The 19,699-nt window shown below is 42.4% G+C and overlaps 2 protein-coding genes across 3 annotated transcripts in view; one reads left to right on the top strand and one right to left on the bottom strand.

Annotated features, from left to right (window-relative positions):
• Positions 1 to 223: 223 nt before the first annotated feature.
• RPS6 (ribosomal protein S6) lies at positions 224 to 4,862 on the bottom strand. The gene is made up of 6 exons (XM_060102041.1): positions 4,776 to 4,862; positions 4,120 to 4,251; positions 3,390 to 3,600; positions 3,056 to 3,202; positions 488 to 645; positions 224 to 364 (listed from the first exon to the last, which is right to left on the bottom strand). Exons 1-6 carry the CDS (start codon positions 4,779 to 4,781, stop codon positions 269 to 271), a joined length of 750 nt encoding a protein of 249 aa, XP_059958024.1. The 5' UTR covers positions 4,782 to 4,862; the 3' UTR covers positions 224 to 268.
• Positions 4,863 to 4,950: 88 nt separating this feature from the next.
• The window catches only part of ACER2 (alkaline ceramidase 2), a 53,497-nt gene continuing 38,748 nt past the window's right edge, over positions 4,951 to 19,699 (top strand). For both annotated transcript variants that reach the window (XM_060102131.1, XM_060102130.1), the window contains exons 1-2: positions 4,951 to 4,985; positions 6,821 to 6,976. The gene's annotated coding sequence lies outside the window, so the exon portion shown is untranslated. The remainder of the gene's footprint in view (positions 4,986 to 6,820; positions 6,977 to 19,699) is intronic.

The following is a 19,699-nucleotide window of genomic DNA, read 5'->3' as shown; positions in this document are numbered from 1 at the left end:
TCACGGGCCCAGCCGCTCCACGGCATATGGGATCCTCCCAGACCGGGGCACGAACCCGTATCCCCTGCATCGGCAGGCGGACTCTTAACCACTGCGCCACCAGGGAGGCCCCACTTTCAGGTATCTCTTGCAGACTTTATCTACCACTAGATTATACAGTACCTCCTCTTCTATAAGTTTCTCGACCTTCATTTATTTTATCATCAATTAAAAGTCAATAAAGGAGATGTGATGTCTGATCTTATTTATTTGTTACTCTTAGAACATCTCATTTTTGACTGGACTCAGACTTAGAAGTAGAAGCTCTCAGAGAGGACAGCCTCCGTCTCTTGGCAATCTGTTCCTGGCGTTTTTCTTTGGCCTCCTAAACAAAACAAACAAACAAACAAACAAAAAAAGAGCACAGTTAAAGCTTATCTGGATTAAAAATGCAGATCCAAAGCCAGGCCTATCCCCCCACCCCCCAACACACACACTGAGGACTTACCTTCATTCTCTTGGCCAAAAGTTTAGCATATTCTGCAGCCTCTTCCTTGTTTTTCTTAGTACGCTGTTTCTTCAGAGCAATTCGCCGACGTTTGTGTTGCAGAACTCGTGGGGTAACAAGACGCTGAATCTTGGGTGCTTTGGTCCTAGGTTTCTTACCTAAAAATTTAGATAATGACTCAATCACTTCAATAATACCCTTGTTCAATAGGACCCACGTTTACATTTTTAAAGCATTAGAAACAGATTCACACTCAGTAGTTTCTATGAAAACTTATTTGTATGAGACAGTTTACTAGGGACCAGTGTTTTCCTATACCAATAGCTTGGATGTCAAGTTCAAGATCATACGTAAATTCAGCAAAGTAATAGGTTACTTTGCTGAACAGTTGGAAGTCATACCCCATACTTTTTTCTGTTCACTTTTATTTCCCTTCCACAATTACACTGTCTTGGGAGGATATTATATCTCTCTGTACCGTTAAGACATATGAGCAGTAATAACCGCGTATTTAACTTGTCATGAAAACTAAGTAAAGCATTAACTGCATCCCACCATGCGCTTTGAAGTCCTAATTAGTGCTCAAATTTCTATTTTCTAAGACAGGCTGCTTATCTGGAGTGAAACTTAACATTAGAATGAATGAACAAATGAATGAATTTATTTGTTTGGTGGTGCTGCCCGGCTTGCGGGATCTTAGTTCCCTAACCAGGAATGAACCTGGACCACCATAGTGGAAGCAGAGTCCTAACCACTGGGCCACCAGGGAATTCCTGAGAATGTCTTCACTTAGCCTGTCTGATTTATAATCCAGAATCCTCTGGATTATAAATCTGCTTCAGAACAGGCGTCTTTTCAGATGCAGTGATTTTAGTTTGTGGACACCTTCTGGGAGCAATAAACGCTTCAGATAAATATTCTAAGACTAAATGCTCAGTTGTTCAGGTTCTGCTAAAATAAAAAACCCTTTGGAATTATAAAGAAAAAAAGAACCATCTAACAAATGTCTTGTTAAGTAGCACTTAGTACACTAATGATATTTCCAAGGGCGCAACTACAGAGAACTACCGTATATTTGCCAGTTACTTCACTGAAAGTCATACCTGGCACACAGTAGTTGTCCAAATATTTCGTATGAGTGACCAATGAGCACTTACCATATATTAGCTTATTTAAGCCCCCAGTCCTGAAAACCAAAACCCAAGCAAAATTTTTCAGATCTGTCAGGAAAACCCAACCCAGAACTAACATGCTATTTATTCCACTTATTATAAATATTCATACAATTTACTACAGAAATATCATTACTGAGCATCGCTGCTGCAGACCTCACTAGTGATGGGTTATGTTGCCTAATAAACAATATACCTTCTTAAAAAATAAAACACCAAGGTTCCTGAAAAAACTAAAAACTGAGTTCCCATATGATCCAGCACTCCCACTCCTGGGCATATATCCAGACAAAACTATAATTCATAAAGAACACGCCACCCCTATGTTCATAGCAGCACTATTCACAATAGCCAAGACAGGGAAACAACCTCAATGTCCACTGACAGATGAAGGGATAAAAAGATATGGTAGGCATATACGATGGAATACTACTCAGCTACAAAAAAAGACATAATGCCATTTGCAGCAACGTGGATGGACCTAGAGATTATCATACTAAATCAAGTTACAGTAAGACAAATACCATGTATCACTTACATGTGAAATCTAAAATATGACACACATAACTTTACAAAACAAACAGACTCACAGAGAACAGACTTGTGGTTGCCAAGGGGGAGGGATGGATTTGGGAGTTTGGAATTCAGATGTAAATTATTATACATAGAATGAATAGACAAGCTCCTACTGCATAGCACAGGGAATTATATTCAATATCCTGTGATAAACCATAACGGAAAAGAATATGAAAAAGAATTTACATACATATAACTAAATCACTTTGCTGTACTGCAAAATTAACACAACATAGTAAATCAACTACACCTAAATAAATTTATATACATATGAAAACCCCAAAACCCCAAACACTTGTCCCTGGTATTTTGAATAAAGTTTCTTTCCAACTTCTAATTCTCACAACTCTATTGCTATCCACATTCCAGTTGAAGTAAACGAAGGCCAGCAGTTAAAGCAACTTAAGTGGATGAAAGCATGTCTTTGGTAAACAAAAAAATTAGAACCACTGATATGGAAAGAAAGCAAGTTTGGGGGTGGTGAGAGCACATTCAATAACAACCCCCGAGTTTTCTGTCATTCTTTCAACTCCTAACCCCAAAGCAACGAACTTAAAATGTCTCATAAGTTATCTCTGAATGACCTTATACATCAGTGACCCAAAGGCAAATTCCCAAGAAAAATTCTATCACTCTGGAGGGCACTGGATATAGGATTCATACCAACTGCACGTCTTGACCCTCTCTCTCCCCGACTATCTTCCTAAAAACTCAGATTCTAGGTAACTAGTAGGCAGATTTTTACCTTCTAACATGCACACAAAATGCTATGACGAATCAATGAAATTAAGCAAGCCCTGAACTGCATAATCCCCCATACCTTCTTTATTTAGGGGCTTTCTCACAACATACTGGCGGACATCATCTTCTTTAGAGAGATTGAAAAGTTTGCGGATTCTGCTAGCTCTTTTGGGCCCCAGGCGACGAGGCACAGTAGTATCAGTGAGTCCAGGAATATCCTTCTCCCCTGAAAGACAAAAATGAACAGACGTTTTAATTCAACAACCTCCTTACAAACAAGAACCCTAGATTTTTCAGGCATTGCTAAAACAAGTCCACTGGTCAAAACTGGGGATACTGCAAATCAGTCAATCAATCGACAATCCGCTTTAAATCAGTGTGGACAAAAATTAACTCAAGAATAAAAATCTCACCTTTTTTTACAATGACCAAATTGAGAACGCTCAGATTGGCATCCACAATGCAACCCCGTACAGATTTGCGCTTTCTTTCTCCAGTCCTCCTTGGTCTGTAACAGGAATGCCCCTTACTCAGTAGCAGGCGGACTCGGCCATGGGTCAAGACACCCTGCTTCATGGGGAAACCCTGTTTGTCGTTCCCACCACTGATTCGGACCACATAACCCTGGAAGAGAACACAGTGACACATTACAGAACAAAAGACTGTGGCCTCCAACAAGTACACTTCATTAAGACCAATTTGAAACTTAATAGCTTTCTCTGTTCACTAAATTTTGTCTACACTTCCAATTTCCCAAGTTCAATTAGCAAAGTCCTTTCAATCAAGTTACTTCTAGCCGATGCTTTACCAGAGTTAACAGCTCTTGGGGAAGAAAGACTATGTTAAGGAACAAAGCATCAATGAACCACAAATACATCAAAAACAACCCTTCTTGGCACTTTTCAAAAAAAAGTGGAGACCATTAGCTTGCAGGGCAAGAACTATATATTTTTTCATGAACATAACCCTGCCAGGTGATGGCTCCACGTTATAAAGTGACATCTGGAAGTAACTAAACCCAAGGTCAGAAGACAGAACCGGAGTTTCAACCCCATTACATTTACCAATTACCGAACAGCATTTACCATCTCTCTCTTAAATATTCTAACAATTCAATTCGGCAGTCCGGCAGGCCACTTTTACCTTCCATTCTTCACCCAGAGCGTCAGCAGCAACTTCTGTGGCCATACGCTTCTCATAAAAGGTACGAAGTTTTCGTTCATCGTCCACTTCAATGAGTTTCTGGCAGCCAGTGGCCGGGAAAGAGATGTTCAGCTAAAAATTAAACGGGGGGGGGAAAGAACTTCATGAAAATCGCAGAACCACTACAAAGGTTATTCCACTGCAAAAAGCCCTTCCTGTCACCCGCACACAACTAACAGAAAATTTGATACTACTCACTGAAGCATGTGTGTACATAAGACCGCGCAAGACACACTGCACTAAAAGTAGGACACATCTTTCAAGCCTCGCGGAATGACGCTGGGGCGAAGGGCGCTGCGCAGCAGTTCACCCTCTCGGAGCAAGAAGCCCGACCTACTTGCCGGCAACCGGGCAGCAGGGCCGCCTCTATCCCGGCTGGGGGGCAGGACGCCACCATGGCGCTCCCCGCCCGGCGCAGCTTCAACTGCAATCGCTCGCCATCCGCTCTCCGAAAGAGCTCCAGCCCCAAAAGAGCGATCCTTCTCCTGCCTCAGGCCCTTCTCCATTCAGAGCCAGGATTCTGGAGCGCAGCGCCGTATTCTGGGGCTCAATCCACGTTACTCAAAACTAGCGCAACACCCGCCACCGGTTCCCACCTTCATTGTGAAGCAGCCGACCGCCTCCGAGGCGCCACGAAAAAGAGACCCAACTTCCGCTTAGCCCAGGTCACATAGGCTCTTCCAGTTCTCGCGAGACGGTCAGACGCCTGGGATAGCGGAAGCGAGCGTGGGTAGGCGGCACTTCCGGGGGTGGGGTTAATCAGCGGTGGGCGGTGTTGGTGAGGCGGCCCAGGTCTAGTTTCGAAGGTTAGTCTCTCCACTGCTTGTTCTTTCCCCCGTCGTTCTGGGTCAGAGAGTAGTCCCGCTCGGTCCCGGCCACTGCTTCTGATGACACCAAAGAGGGAGAACGGGATCGGAGTTCGGCTCTCCTGGGCTGTCTTGTACCTCAACCTCCGTCCGAAGATTTCCACTTTAGGAGCGTGCCCTGCCCTGGTTCCGGCTGTTCAGAACAGGACGCCTTGAAAGCTGTGCTCTGTTTTTTCCTTAAATACTCGATCATCCGCTTGTCCTCTAACCGCTGCAGTCATCGTTCTACCACAGAATGATACACTCAGCCACCCTGTCACCCAAGCCAAAAACCATAATTACTCCAAGTCCTGGTACCTCCTAAATAGTCTCCCTGCTTTCTGTCTTGCCCCTGCGATCTTTTTAAAACGCAAAATTCTATCACTCCCTTGCTGGAAATGCACCATTTATTTCCCACTATAGTTAATACTTTCCAAACTTCTTAACCTGGCTTTATAAACTTTCCACAGTCTAAACCTTACCTATCGCCATTCGTTAATGCCATGCCAGTCTTTTCAGATTGCATGTCCTTCCTAAGAGAAACCTTTCCTGAACACACAACCAGAAATTGTATTCCTCTCCTCTAGTGTAGCACTATTTCCCTTTATAGTACTGTTTACTTAGGATACATAAATGGTTTGCTTATGGTCTGCCTCCCCTACTAGATGGTAAATTAGGCCAGGGCTCATGTCTTAACTTCACTGTGGAATACTAAGGATGCAGCAAAGTGTATGGTACTTAATAAGTAAGGCTCAGTAAATATCTGTTATATGATCATAACCCCAGCTCTGCTGTGTGTTAGTCTATCAGTGTAGTAGTATGGAGCCAGCCAGCAGAGGGAGAAGGAATGAGTATATTATAGTAAATCTTGAATCAGCAATGATTCAACTCTTATTAGAATAGAAAGATGCAGGAAAGATACAGTGTATCTGATAGTCCTCCAGAACATTCCTGGGAGAATGAGAATGAGAACCCAGGTGATCTAACTTTGAAGCCCACAGTACCCTGAATCAGTACCCTGAAGGAAGAAACATTTATTATCTATTACATATTTACTCCATATTTTTTCTTCAAGAAAAAAACTGCATTTAAAATAAACAAAAATAATTTTAACTTTCCAAGATTATTACATCCCATCTTCCATTTCAGTATCACAAAGTTTTGAGTTTAGGCCTGCTTCACATTCAAAGCTGAAAGATTCTGCTAAATCCTGTTCAATCATCTGATGTTAGTGTAAAAAGGTTGGTGAAATGATGCATTGAAATCCTGTGTATGTAATTTTTGTTAAGGTGAAATTGACACAACATAAAATTATTCATTTTTATGTGAACAATTCAGTGGCATTTAGCACATTCACAATGTTGTGCAATCACCACCTCTATCTAGTGCCAAGATATCTTTATCACCCCAAAAGGAAACCTTGCATCCATTAAGCAATTGCTCCCAATTCCACCCCCTTCCACCAGCTACTGGCAGCCACAATCTGTGTACTGTCTCCATGGATTTACTTACTCTATATATTTCATATAAATGGAATTATACACTATGTGACCTTTGTGTCTGCCTTCTAATATTTTTGACGTTCATCCACATTGTAGCGTGTATCAGTGTTTTATTCCTTTTTACGATTGAATGCTATCACACTGTGTAAATCACAATTTGTTTATCCGTTCATCCACTGATGGACATTTGGGCTATTTCCAACTTTTGACTATTGTGAATAGTGCTGGTATTTTTTTTTTTTTTTTTTTTTGCGGTACGCGGGCCTCTCACTGTTGTGGCCTCTCCCGTTGCAGAGCACAGGCTCCGGACGCGCAGGCTCAGCGGCCACGGCTCACTGGCCCAGCCGCTCCGCGGCATGTGGGATCTTCCCGGACCAGGGCACGAACTCGTGTCCCCTGCATCGGCAGGCGGACTCTCAACCACTGCGCCACCAGGGAAGCCCAGTGCTGGTATGTTTGAGTACCTATTTTTAGTCCTTTGGGGTATATAGGAGCAGGTCACATGGTAATTCTGTGTTTCCCAGGGGAACTGCCAAACGATTTTCAGAGCAGCTGAACCATTTTACATTCCCCCCAGAAATGTATGCACTTGTTATTTTGTTATTTTCTCTCTTTTTAAATTATATTCATCCTAGTGGGTGTGAAGTGGTACCTCAATGTGGTCTTGATTTGCATTTCGTTAATGACTGATGATGTTGAGCATCTTTTCATGTGTTGGGCCATTTATATATTTTCTTTGGAGATATGTCTACTTAAGTCCTTTGCCCGTTTTTTGTTTTTTATTTTAGCTCTATTTTTATTGAAGTAGTGGTAGTGAGTTAATATGAGGCAAAGAGTAAAATCCAGGACAATTCCTCAGGCTGTTTTTTTTCTTTTCTAATGCATTTTTTCAAAGACATAAAATTTACCATCTTAACCATTTTTAAGTATACAGTTCAGTAGTGTTAAGTATATTCACGTTGTTGTGAAACATCTCCAGAGCTATTTCATCTTGCAAAACGGGAACTCTATACTCATTAAACAACTCTTTTTCCCCCTCTCCCATCCCTGGTAACCAACATTTTTCTTTCTGTTTCTATGAATTTGACTACTTTAGATATTTCATACAATTGGAATCACACAGTACTTGCCTTGTTGTGAATGGCTCATTTCACTTAACCATGTCCTCAAGCTTCATCCATGTTGTAGCATGTGACAAGATTTCCATCCTTTTTAAGATTGAATAATATTCCACTGTATTTACATAACACATTTTATTTATCCATTCATCTGTTGATGAACATTTGGATTGCTTCCACCTCTTAGCTATTATGAATACTGCTGGTATTAACATAGGCATGCATATATCTCTTCAAGACACTGCTTTCAGTTCTTTTGGATATATACCCAGAAGTGAGATTGCTGGATCATATGGTAGTTCTATTTTTAATTTTTTAAGGAAACTTCATACTGTTTTCCATAGAAGTTGCACCATTTCATAATCCCACCAACAGTGCACAAGGGCTCTTTTCCTGTATTTGAATTGGCTTGTTTTATTATTGAATTGTAAGAGTTCTTTATATATTCTGAATGCTATACCCTTATTAGATATATAATGTCCAAATACTTTCTCCCATTATGTACATATCTATCCACTTTCTTGAGAATGTCCACTGATGTATAATAGTTTTGAACTTTGATGAAGTCCAATTTATCTAATTTTTCTTTTGTTGATCATGCTTTCATTGTCATATCTGAGACATATCCATTGCCAAATCCAAAATCCCTATATTTTTGTCCAATAATTTTATGGTTTGAGTTCTTGTATCTAGGTCATTGATCCATTTTGAGTTATTTTGTTAATATGGTGTGAGATTGGGAGTACAACTCCATTCTTTTGCATGTAGACATCCAGTTGTCCCACCACCATTTGTTGAAGAGGCTATCCTTTCCTTCATTAACGATCTTGTCACCCTTGTTGAAAATCAACTGGCAATAGATGTATGAGTTTACTTCTGGCCTCTCAAATCTATTCCATTGATTTATGTATCTATCCTTATGCCAATACCACACTGTTTTGATTTGTAGATTTGTAGTAAGTTTCAAAATCAGGAGGTGGGGTCCTTGATTTTTTCAAGCTTGTTTTAGTTCTTTGGGAATCCCTTGTAATTCCATATGAATCTTATGCTCATTTATGCAAAATATGCTCTTGGAATTTTGATAGGGATTGCATTTAATCCATAGATCAATTTGGGGAGTATTGCCATTTTTACAAAATTAAACTCATTAAACTCTTTCAACTCATGAACATGATATGTCTTTCCATTTACTTAGGTTTTCTTTTTTTTTTTTTTTTTGCTACTTAGGTTTTCTTTAATTTATTTCAGCACTGTTCTGTGGTTTTCAGTATGCAAGTCTTTTACCTCCTTGATTAATTTTATTCCTCGGTATTTTGTTGTTTTGGATAATATATAATACATATATATATATAAATACATATATATATACACACACATTTATTTATTATATGTATATGCACACATATACTATTTTTTTCTGAGCCATTTGAAATTAAATTACAAACACCATGGTATTTCTCTTCTGAATACTTAAGGATGTATCTCCTAAGAATAAGGATATTCCGCCACATAGCCTCAATACCATTATCACGTGTAAAACTTATTATTTAGGCAATACATTCTACTACACAGCCCATAAAATTTTACCAATTGTCACAAATCTCTCCTTTAGTTTTCCCTCAAGCCTATTAGTGCCAGGGCCTGGCCCCACCCACCAGCGGATGCGTACCAGCCCCTGGACCTCCTGGGCCATGTAGCTAGTCACACTGTGACCCACCAGTGGACCAGCAGCCACTGCATGAGGTAGGGTCTAGTAGCCGATCAGGCTGTTGGCCAGCCCCACCTACCAGCATGCCCAAACAAAGGAACAAGACAAAACTCCAGAAGAAGAACTAAACAAAGTAGAGGTAAGCAATCTACTTGATAAACAGTTCAAGGTAATGACCATAAAGATGCTCAGTGAACTTGGGAGAAGACTGGATGAACACAGAAGTTTAACAGAGTAAAAATATATAAAGAAGAACCAAGCAGAGCTGAAGAATACAATAACAGAAATAAAAAATACATTAGAAAGAATCAATCAATCAATTAATACTACCCAAGGCAATCTACAGATTCAATGCAATCCCTATCAAAATAGCAAAGTCAGGGAATTCCCTGGCAGTCCAGTGGTTAGGACTTGGCACTTTCACTGCCAGGGCCCGGGTTCAATCCCTGGTTGGGGAACTAAGATCTTGCAAGCTGCACAGTGTGGCCAAATTAAAAACAAAAAACAAACAAAAAAAAAACCACACCAAAGTCATTTTTCACAGAACTAAAACAAATAATTCTAAAATTTGTGTGGAAACATAAAAGACTCTGAATAGTCAAAACAGTCATGAGAAAGAAGAACAAAGCTGGAGGCATCATGCTCCCTGATTTCAAAATATAACAAAGCTACAGTAATCAAAACTGTATTGTAGGGCCTCCCTGGTGGCGCAAGTGGTTGAGAGTCCGCCTGCCGATGCAGGGGATACGGGTTCGTGCCCCGGTCTGGGAGGATCCCATATGCCGCGGGGCGGCTGGGCCCGTGGGCCATGGCCGCTGAGCCTGCGCGTCCGGAGCCTGCGCGTCCGGAGCCTGTGCTCCGCAACGGGGGAGGCCACAACAGTGAGAGGCCCGCATACCGCAAAAAAAAAAAAAAAAAAAAAAACTGTATTGTACTGGCAAAAAAACAGGCATATAGATCAATGGAACAGAATAGAGAGCCCAGAAATAAACCCACACGTAAATGGTCAGTTAATCTATGACAAAGGGGGCCTCCCTGGTGGCGCAAGTGGTTAAGAGTCCGCCTGCCGATGCAGGGGATACGGGTTCGTGCCCCGGTCTGGGAGGATCCCATATGCCGCGGAGCGGCTGGGCCCGTGAGCCATGGCCGCTGGGCCCGTGAGCCATGGCCGCTGGGCCTGCACATCCGGAGCCTGTGCTTCGCAACGGGAGAGGCCACAACAGTGAGAGGCCCACATACCGCAAAAAGAAAAAAAAAAAAAAAAAAAATCTATGACAAAGGAGGCAAGAATATAAAATGAGAAAAAGACAGCCTCTTCATAAATGGTGTTGGGAAAATGGGACAGCTACATGCAAAAGAAACTGGACTACTTTCTCACACCATATAAAAAAACAAACTCAAAATGAATTAAGGACTTAAATGGAAGACCTAAAACCATACATTTCATAAGACTCTTAGGAAAAAAACATAGGCAGTATACTCTTTGATATTGATCTTAGCAATACTTTTTTTTTTGGTTGTGTCTCCTCAGACAAGGGAAACAAAAGTAAAAATAAATACTGCACCAAACTAAAAAGCTTTTGCACAGTGAAGGAAACTGTCAACAAAATGAAAAGTCTGCCTACTGAATGAGATGATATTTACAAATGATATATCCCATAATGGGTTAATATCCAAAATATACAAAGAGCTCATTTAACTCAACATCAAAAAAAAAGATTAAAAATGGGCAGAGGACATGAATAGACATTTTTCCAAAGAAGACATATTGATGGCCAACAGGCGTATGAAAAGATGCTCAACATCACTAATCACCAAGGAAATGCAAATCCCAACCATGATGAGATATCATCTCACACCTTTCAGATGGCTATTATCAAAAAGACAACACATAACAAGTGTTAGTGAACATGTGGAGGGAAAGGGAACTCTCATGCACTGTTGGTGGGAATGTAAATTGGTGCAGCCCCTATGGAAAACAGTATGGAAGTTCCTCAAAAAATTAAAAATAAACTACCATATGATCCAGCAATTCCTCTTCTGGGTATTTTTCTAAAGAAAACAAAAACACTAATTTGAAAAGATATATACCCCTATGTTCACTGCAGCATTATTTACAATAGCCAGGAAATAGAAGCAACCCAAGTGTCCATCGATACATGAATGGATAAAGAAGATGTGGTATATATACAACGTAATATTAGCCACAAAAAGAATGAAACCTTGCCATTTGCGACAACTTGGATGGACTTAGAGGGTATTATGCTAAGTGAAATGAGTCAGACAGAGAAAGAGAAATACCATATGATTTCATTCTTATGTGGAATCTAAAAAACAAAACAAACGAACAAATGCAACAAAACAGAAACAGATTCATAGATACAGAGAATAAAGTGGTTGCCAGAGGGGAGGTGGGTAAGAGTCATGAATGAAATAGGTGAGGGAGATTGAGGTATAAACTTCCAATTATAAAATAAATAAGTCACAGGGATGTAATGTATAGGAAATGGAATATAGTCAATAATATTGTAATAACTTTGTATGGTGACAGCTGGTAACTAGACTTATCATGGTGATCATTTTGTAACGTATAAAAATATCGAATTATTATGTAGTACACCTGAAACTAATATAATATTTTAAGTCAATTACACATCAATAAAAATTTTACAACATTCACATAGACATCAAAAGTTTATAAAAGGAATATTCAAAGTATTAACATCAGCAAGATGGCTGAATAATACTTTCTTGCTCACACCCCTCCTACCAACAACAATAATTCAGCATCCATCAGGGAAAAAAGTGCCTTTGTGGCAGCTTTGGGACCCAGGTAGATTGTGAAATCTTGGTGCAGTCCAAGACCAGGAGAGATATTTTGAGAAGGGAGGCCTGAATCCAGGGTGCTGACTTCACCCGTCACAGACCCGAAACAGCTCCGCATCTGAGGACTCAGCTACCACCCCATTTGGCTTTGGTTCTGTCACCAGCACCATATGCTATGGGACCCAGGAGGAGTCACGCCCACCCATGCATTGGACAGTAGGCATACAGACCTCAGTCTTGGTTATGGATCCTGAAGTGGCCGGTGAACTGGCTCTAGCCACTCTCGGCTGTGATCCGAGAGCCCTTGAAAGTAAGCCTGTCAAACTCGGTCAAAGTGTAGACTTTTTGTTGTGGTTTTTATTTTTTATTTTTATTTTTTTGCGGTACGCGGGCCTCTCACTACCGTGGCCTCTCCCGCTGCAGAGCACAGGCTCCAGACGCGCACGCTCAGCAGCCATGGCCCACGGGCCCAGCCGCTCCGCGGCATGCGGGACCCTCCCGGACCGGGGCACGAACCCACGTCCCCTGCATCATCAGGTGGACTCTCAACCACTGCGCCACCAGGGAAGCCCTCAAAGTGTAGATTTTGAAATAACTTTGAACTGGGCTCCACTCCGTCTTAGCCACAGTCAGCGAACAGTCCTGCTGACAGAAGGACCAAGCAGCAGACGCTCTACGCCCCAGAGATCGTGAAATGGCCCTATACTTTGTTCCAGCCCTTGTGGCTACTTCTGTGGAGCAGTCCAGCCCACCCAGGGCCCTGGGGGGAGACCTACCAATCCATGCCTCCGGAGCCAGGTCTGCAGACCTCAGTGAAACCTGAAATAGCCCTGGGCCTCGGTTTCAGCCCTTCTCAGCCACAATCCAGAACCAGTCCTGCCCACCCAGGGATTCATCCAATTACCAGGTCCACCCAGGGTCTCATCCAATTACCAGGTGGGAACTACCTCCAAGCACCTGGTGATAGGCTGCTGTCTGAGGACCCAGCTGCAGAATCTGAAGCAGACCCTTCTCCCAGCACCACCATATTGAACAAGGTACTGGAGGCAGTCCCTTACCACCGGTGACCAGACAGGATCCACGCCTGCCCCAGCCCCTAATAACACGCCTGCCAGCCGCGGACCCCCCTGGAGACCCAGCAACATCACATAACTGGCTCTAACCCAGCAAGACTGCATTTCTGAAAGTAATCTCATCATCCCTGGAAACTGACAGGACCTTGGAGAGATATCTGCACCCACACGTTCATTGCAGCATTATTTACAATAGGCAAGACAGGGAAACAGCCTAAGTGTCCATTGACAGGTGAATGGATAAAGAAAATGTATCTGTTGGGAATTCCCTGCCAGTCCAGTAGTTAGGACTTGGCGCTTTCACTGCTGAGAGCATGGGTTCAATTCTTGGTCAGGGAATTAAGATCCTGCAAGCCGTGCAGCGCGGCCAAAGGGGGGGAAAAAAAGGCAAGAAAATGTATCTATCTATAATGGAATATTATTCATCCATAAAAAGAAGGAATTTCTGCCATTTGCAACAACAGGGATGGATCCTGAAGGCATTATGCTAAGTGAAATAAATCAGACAGAGAAAGACAAATACTATATGACCTCACTTATATGTGAAATATAAAAAAGAAAAAAAGGAGAGAGAGAGAGAGTTGAACTCACAGAAATAGGATGAGAATGGTGATTGTCAGGGGCTGAGGGGTGGGAGAAAATGGTGTTAACACTGAGTGTTAATCGTCTATGGGATATACAAGTAGAGATAGCCAACAGGCTGTTAGGTACACAGGTTTGGAGGCTGAGTGTTTGACTCAGTGAAAAAGGTGGTTTTGAGAGGGGGCCCATATTCATTTGCTAGGGCTGCCATAACAAAATCCTACAAACTGGGTGGCTAAACAGCAGAAATTTCTTTTCTCACAATTCTGGATGGAGCTAGAAGACTGAGACCAAGGTCCAGCAGGATTGGTTTCTTCTGAGGCCTCTCCTTGGCTTATAGATGGCCATCTTTTCTCTGTGTCTTCACATGGCCTTTCCTCTGTGTGTGTCTTGGTCCTAATCTCCTCTTCTCCTAAGGACACCAGTCGTATTGAATTAGGGTCCTTCTTAATAATCATTTTAACTGAATTACCTCTTTAAAGACCCAATCTTCAAAATACAGTTGTATTCTGAAATACTGGGGGTTAGGACTTCTACATAAGACTTTGTGAGGGACACAATCCAACTCCTAACAGGGCCCAAAGGTAGTCTGTCAACCATGAGGAGCCTGACTAAACAGAAGAGAATTTGTATTCAATAACACTGAGTTAAAGTAATCCTGAAAGCAATCAGTAAAGGTAAAATTTCCTCTAACTCACTGAGCAAGTGAGTTTTTCAAGTGTGTTTGGGGAAGGAGATACTTTCCAAAGGGAGGTATAAACACAGGAAGGAAGAGAAGTAGTAAAGGGAGGAAATGAGCTTGTGCCTTTCAGGAAGCTGTCTCATATTTGGCTCCAGTCAAGAAAACAGGAAAAAAAGATCATTTAGACAGAAAAAACTAAATTTCAAGGGCAGTTTCTACTCATAGGAAGAGACTGATTTTAAAACATGCCATGCTGTGTTTGGGAAAGGAAGTTAAATCAAAGAAATGAAGCTAGGAAAACTCCTTGCCAATATTTCTGTAACTATATCCAGAAGCAAGAATTACAATGGATTTCTCACCCCTTGGGTCAGGGACTAAGGGCTGTTTTTGCAGTGCTGTGGAAAACAAGCTCTGGCATATGTTTATTAAATATTTGGTGGTGGGCAGGAAGGAAAGGGGATGACAGGAAAAATGCAAGAATAAATCTTGTTTTTTTATCAGATCAATTCACTCTATGGGGCAATCTTTTTGTCCCATGTATTTTCATTCTTTTTAAAAAATATTTATTTTATTTATTTTGGCTGTGCGGGGTCTTCGTTTAGGCATGGAGGATCTATTAGTTGCGGCATGTGGACTCTTAGTTGTGGCATGCACGTGGGATCTAGTTCCCCAACTAGGGATAGAACCCGGGCCCCCTGCGTTAGGAGCACGGAGTCTTACCCACTGGACCACCAGGGAAGTCCCTGTCCCATGTATTTTCATTCTTTAATAGCTATGTGACCTTGGACAACTTATTCACCCTCTCGGTTCCTTAGTTTGCCCATCTGTAAAATGGTGGTAATACCTTCCTCACAGAGTTCTTGTCGGGGATAAATGAACTGATACATGAAAAAAGTTAAACCTTTCTGGGTGCACAGTAGAGTCTCAGTGAGTGTTAGTTATCTTCATCATCCCTGACACCACATCATCACCTATCATTACCCATGTCCCTCTAACTTTACTCGTGTCACTCTCACTCCCATCAATGCCTTCCTTTCCCCTCTCCCAAGCTGTGCTTTGGGTAGGCTTTCCATGAGGGTTCCAACCCAGACTGACCTTGCTACAAGGAGGAGATCGACGGCTGAGCTTGGTGCTGAGGTGCTGTGGATTGATTCAGATGATGGACAGCCTTGGGGAGGCATACCAAGAACATACCTTCTGGGCTCAAGAACTTCAGATGGCAATTCTAACAAAAACTGGCACTGGAGTTCCAGCAGTTTCTTTCATGGGTGGAAGTTGAGAGTGGGATTTAATCCAGTCGAGGACATCATCCAGTAGGAAACCACACAGACCCCAGAAGCAGCAGAGAGAGAGCAGGGAGAGCTGTGGCTCAGATAGAGCCTGGGCCCAATCCATTTCTTGTTCGTAACTGACTGGCTGGAAAGGTCACCAGGATGAAAATCCATGAGTTGTTTGTAGTTAGTTGATATCTGCAAAGAGATGCCCAAAATTATTCTCTAAAATTGTCGCTGCAAATCCTGGCAAAGGTTTCTTCAAAGTGCTCATCATAAAATGCACTAGAAACTTTTTCATGTGAAGAGAAATCCCAGCCCTTGTGGTAGGTTCACTCATTTTGGGAATCATCAGATATTTCTAAGAGGGTCAAGCATCCCTTAACTTCTCATCATTTGTTCCCCAGGCTGCATTGCTAATGAGAAAGATTAAAGATCTATGGCTCTTCTTGGTGTCTAGTCTGCAAACTTCCGGGCAATGACTGTCTCCATCTACAGAACATACTACATTTTAGATTCTTGCCTCCAACTATTAAAATGATCAGAGAATTTAGTAAAAAAAAAAAAAAAAAAAAAAGGATGATCTCATTGGCTCCAGTCTTCTCCGCTTTCTTTAAAGGCCTTGACCTCTTACCTGGACCTCTTTCTTTCAGTAGACAACGTATCCTGCCACTTTTCTCAGAAGTATTAACTGCTTCAATTTTCTCTCACCCTCAAAATGTGTCCAGACATTCGTATATATACTCCATATTCCCTTCTTTCTTAGCACAGAGTTCTGTTAGGACACTTAGTTTTAAGTCACAGAAATCCTATCCAAATTAAGCTAAGCAAAAATGCAACTTTACTATAAAGGTTCCAGGGTATCTTGGGAACATTTGGATGTAGCTAGATCCCTGGGCAGAGCTGGAGCCAGGGACTTCTTTTCCATCTGGACTGTCTCTTATCTATACAGTTCTCTTTGGTACTGCTCCATCATTCTCTTATGCTGTGTACCAGTTCTGCCTACGTCTCCATCCACTGGAACAAGTTACCAATAGTGCCTCAGTTCAAATCTCTATTCCATCAGGCAGCCAGATGGAGCTGGAAAGCTCCATTCTGATTCCAAATTTCCATGGGTGCATTCTGATTAGCCAGCTTGAGCCAAGACCCACTCTTGGACCAATGAACTCTAGCCACGGAGTCAGGTCACAGTGTATTGCCACGGCTGTTCCTATGGTAGCCATCTGAATGGAGGTGAGGGCAGTGGAATGTGGGAGGTGGGCAGACCTCACTGAAGAGGCAGAAGGTCCCAGAAAAGGAGGGGATTCTGGGACAAAACAATACGTGTCTACTGCATGCTGTCCCTTCTCTCCAGGCAAATTGCATTCCACCTCTTTGCAGCTCCTTCAGGATCTGGTCTCATTGATCACCCTTTTTATTTTCTTTTACATTTTCAATCTGTTTCTCTACCTGGGCGTTAAAATTTGCTCAAGGCCCTCCTGTACTTGAGGACCATCCCATAACCCTTCTTCAAGCTCCTGCCCAATTGGGTACCATTTCTCTCTACCAAGTAAATTTCATCTACCCTTTACTCACATTTTACCCCAACCTGGCCTCCTCCCCCTTGACTCCTGCTGCTTCCATTTCCCCATGGTGCTTCTTGGTGTTGGAAGGGCTGAAGACAAGGCAGAGAGAAGGAAGCATGAAGTGTATAGGCCACTGTGAGTAGGCGTGATGTCTCTGACGTGCCAGAGACCCCCTCCCAGCACATCTCAGTAGCCACAGAGCCTAGCCCCAAGGGGCACTCTGGACTGTGAGGTGTGACACTGACCAGTCCCTGACCTTTCGACCTTCCTAGTTCCAGAGAATCTGTGGCCACAGTACCACCTGGACCCCACCCAGGCTGCTGATAGCTTGTTTAACAAAGCCTCCCTTGGTGAAAGGGCCTTCTCATGCAGAGGCCTGAGAGGGTACCCTTCAGGCCACTTGCCATTCGCTTCCTCAGGTGAGGGTAATCTCTCTGCTAGGTCTGTGCCCTTGGGAATGAAGGGGACAGGGAACAACCACAGGTTTGACCGGAACTGCTGCTTTAAGGGTACCCACTGGTAAAGGCCCAACCCCCCAGCACTTGCTCTCCAAGCTGCCTTTCTAGTGCTCTCGGCTACATGGGTGCTTATGCGGACACCCCATTTACTGAAGCCCTTTGCTGGTTTAACTTTTTTCAAACTTTTTATTATGGTAAATTTTAAACACATACAAAGTAAAGAGACTAGTTTTACGTGTCTACCATCCAGGTTCAACCACTCAGGTTCAATAATAATCCATTTAAAGCCAGTGTTGTTCCATCTGTACCACCAAACCAACACCCTTCCCCATAATCTCAAAGCAAATCTCAGATATATTTTGTCTGTAAATATTTCAGTATGTATCTCTAAATAATAATGTCCTTTTTTTTGTTTTTGTTTTGTTTTGTTTTCTGGGTTTTGGTTTTGGTCCTGTTTATTAAGGTATAATTTACATGAAGTAAAATTTTCCTTTTTAAGGTACAGTTCTGAGGTTTTAGAAACTCATTCAGTCAGGTAATGACCACAATCAGTATACATATCCCTCTGCAGTGAACTCCCTCTCCCATCCTCAAGCAACCACAGATCTATTTTTATTCCTTAGGTTTACCTTTTCCAGAATGTCATAAAAATGGAATCATAAAGTATGTAGCCTTTTGAAGAATCACCTTTTAAAACATAATCATACCATTACCACACCTCCCCGGTCAGCAATAATTTCCCCAATATCAAATATCCAGTGTTCAGGGCTTCCCTGGTGGCGCAGTGGTTGAGAGTCCGCCTGCCGGTGCAGGGGACATGGGTTCGTGCACCGGTCTGGGAAGATCCCACAGGCCGTGGAGCGGCTGGGCCCGTGAGCCATGGCCACTGAGCCTGCGCGTCCAGAGCCTGTGCTCCGCAACGGGAGAGGCCACAACAGTGAGAGGCCCGCATACCGCAAAAAAAAATAAAAAAATAAAAAAAAATCCAGTGTTCACATTTCCACAATTGCTATAAAAAACATTTGTTTATACTCTGATTAGGATCTAAACAAAGGATTGCAATTGGTTGTTATGTCTCTATAGAAAATCTATAGATTTCCTCCCCATTTTTTGTTTTAAGAAATGAGGTTGTTATGAAGGGTTTCCCTCAATCTGCATTTTATTGACTGCATCTGCGTGTTGTCATTTCTTCCATTCCCAAAGCCTTGTTTCTAAACTATGGCCCATGGACCAGCGGCATCTGCATCACCTGGGAGTTTGTTAGAAATGCAGAGTCTTGGACCCCACTCAAGACCGACTGAATCAGAATCTGCATTTTTAACATTTTTAACAAGATCTCCAGGTGATTCACCTCCTGTGAATTGGTAGTGAGAGCTAGAGTTTTGATCTGGTTTAGGTTCACTATTTTGGGGGGCAAGGCTGCTTTGTAGGTGGTGTTGCATCCTTGATTACTTCTCAACCCAGCATGCCTGCTCCTCGTCTGCCAGGACTTGTGCCTCCTTGTCACTCAGGCCTCTGAAAATGCAGGCACGACCAAGGATCTGCCCTCTGCCAACCTCCACTCTCTTTCCCTCCTGAGCCCCAGTGAGCTCACTTACCCCAGAACTCTCAGGTATCACCTTTATAGTCATGATCCACAAGTCTTTCTCTCTAATCCTGACCTGTCCTTGGTCTCCTGATTTGCCTTTCCAGTTGCTGAAAGAATATATCTTCCTAGATGTTCACCCTGCCCTTTAATTCAACACATCAAAGCCTAAATCATTATTTTCCCTCTTATCTTCCCTTTTGGATTAGTAACCTAGCCATCTTCTGATCACTCAGGCTACACTGTTTGAAATTCTCTTCTATTTTCCACCCACTCTTTCATGTCCTGCCTCTAATCGGTAGTTA

Source organism: Mesoplodon densirostris, chromosome 6 (genome assembly GCF_025265405.1).
Source record: "Mesoplodon densirostris isolate mMesDen1 chromosome 6, mMesDen1 primary haplotype, whole genome shotgun sequence".
NCBI classification, from domain to species: Eukaryota; Metazoa; Chordata; class Mammalia; order Artiodactyla; family Ziphiidae; genus Mesoplodon; species Mesoplodon densirostris.
Note: the sequence above shows the minus strand (reverse complement) of the source record. Positions and strands in the feature narration are given on the sequence as shown.

Excerpts from the sequence above, each read along its gene's own strand:
- RPS6 (XM_060102041.1), bottom strand. Across the intron at positions 3,203-3,389 it reads TTTGGTCATTGTAAAAAAAG|GGGAGAAGGATATTCCTGGA; the intron begins GTGAGATTTTTA and ends TTTGTCTTTCAG. Across the intron at positions 365-487 it reads TTTTGGCCAAGAGAATGAAG|GAGGCCAAAGAAAAACGCCA; the intron begins GTAAGTCCTCAG and ends TGTTTTGTTTAG.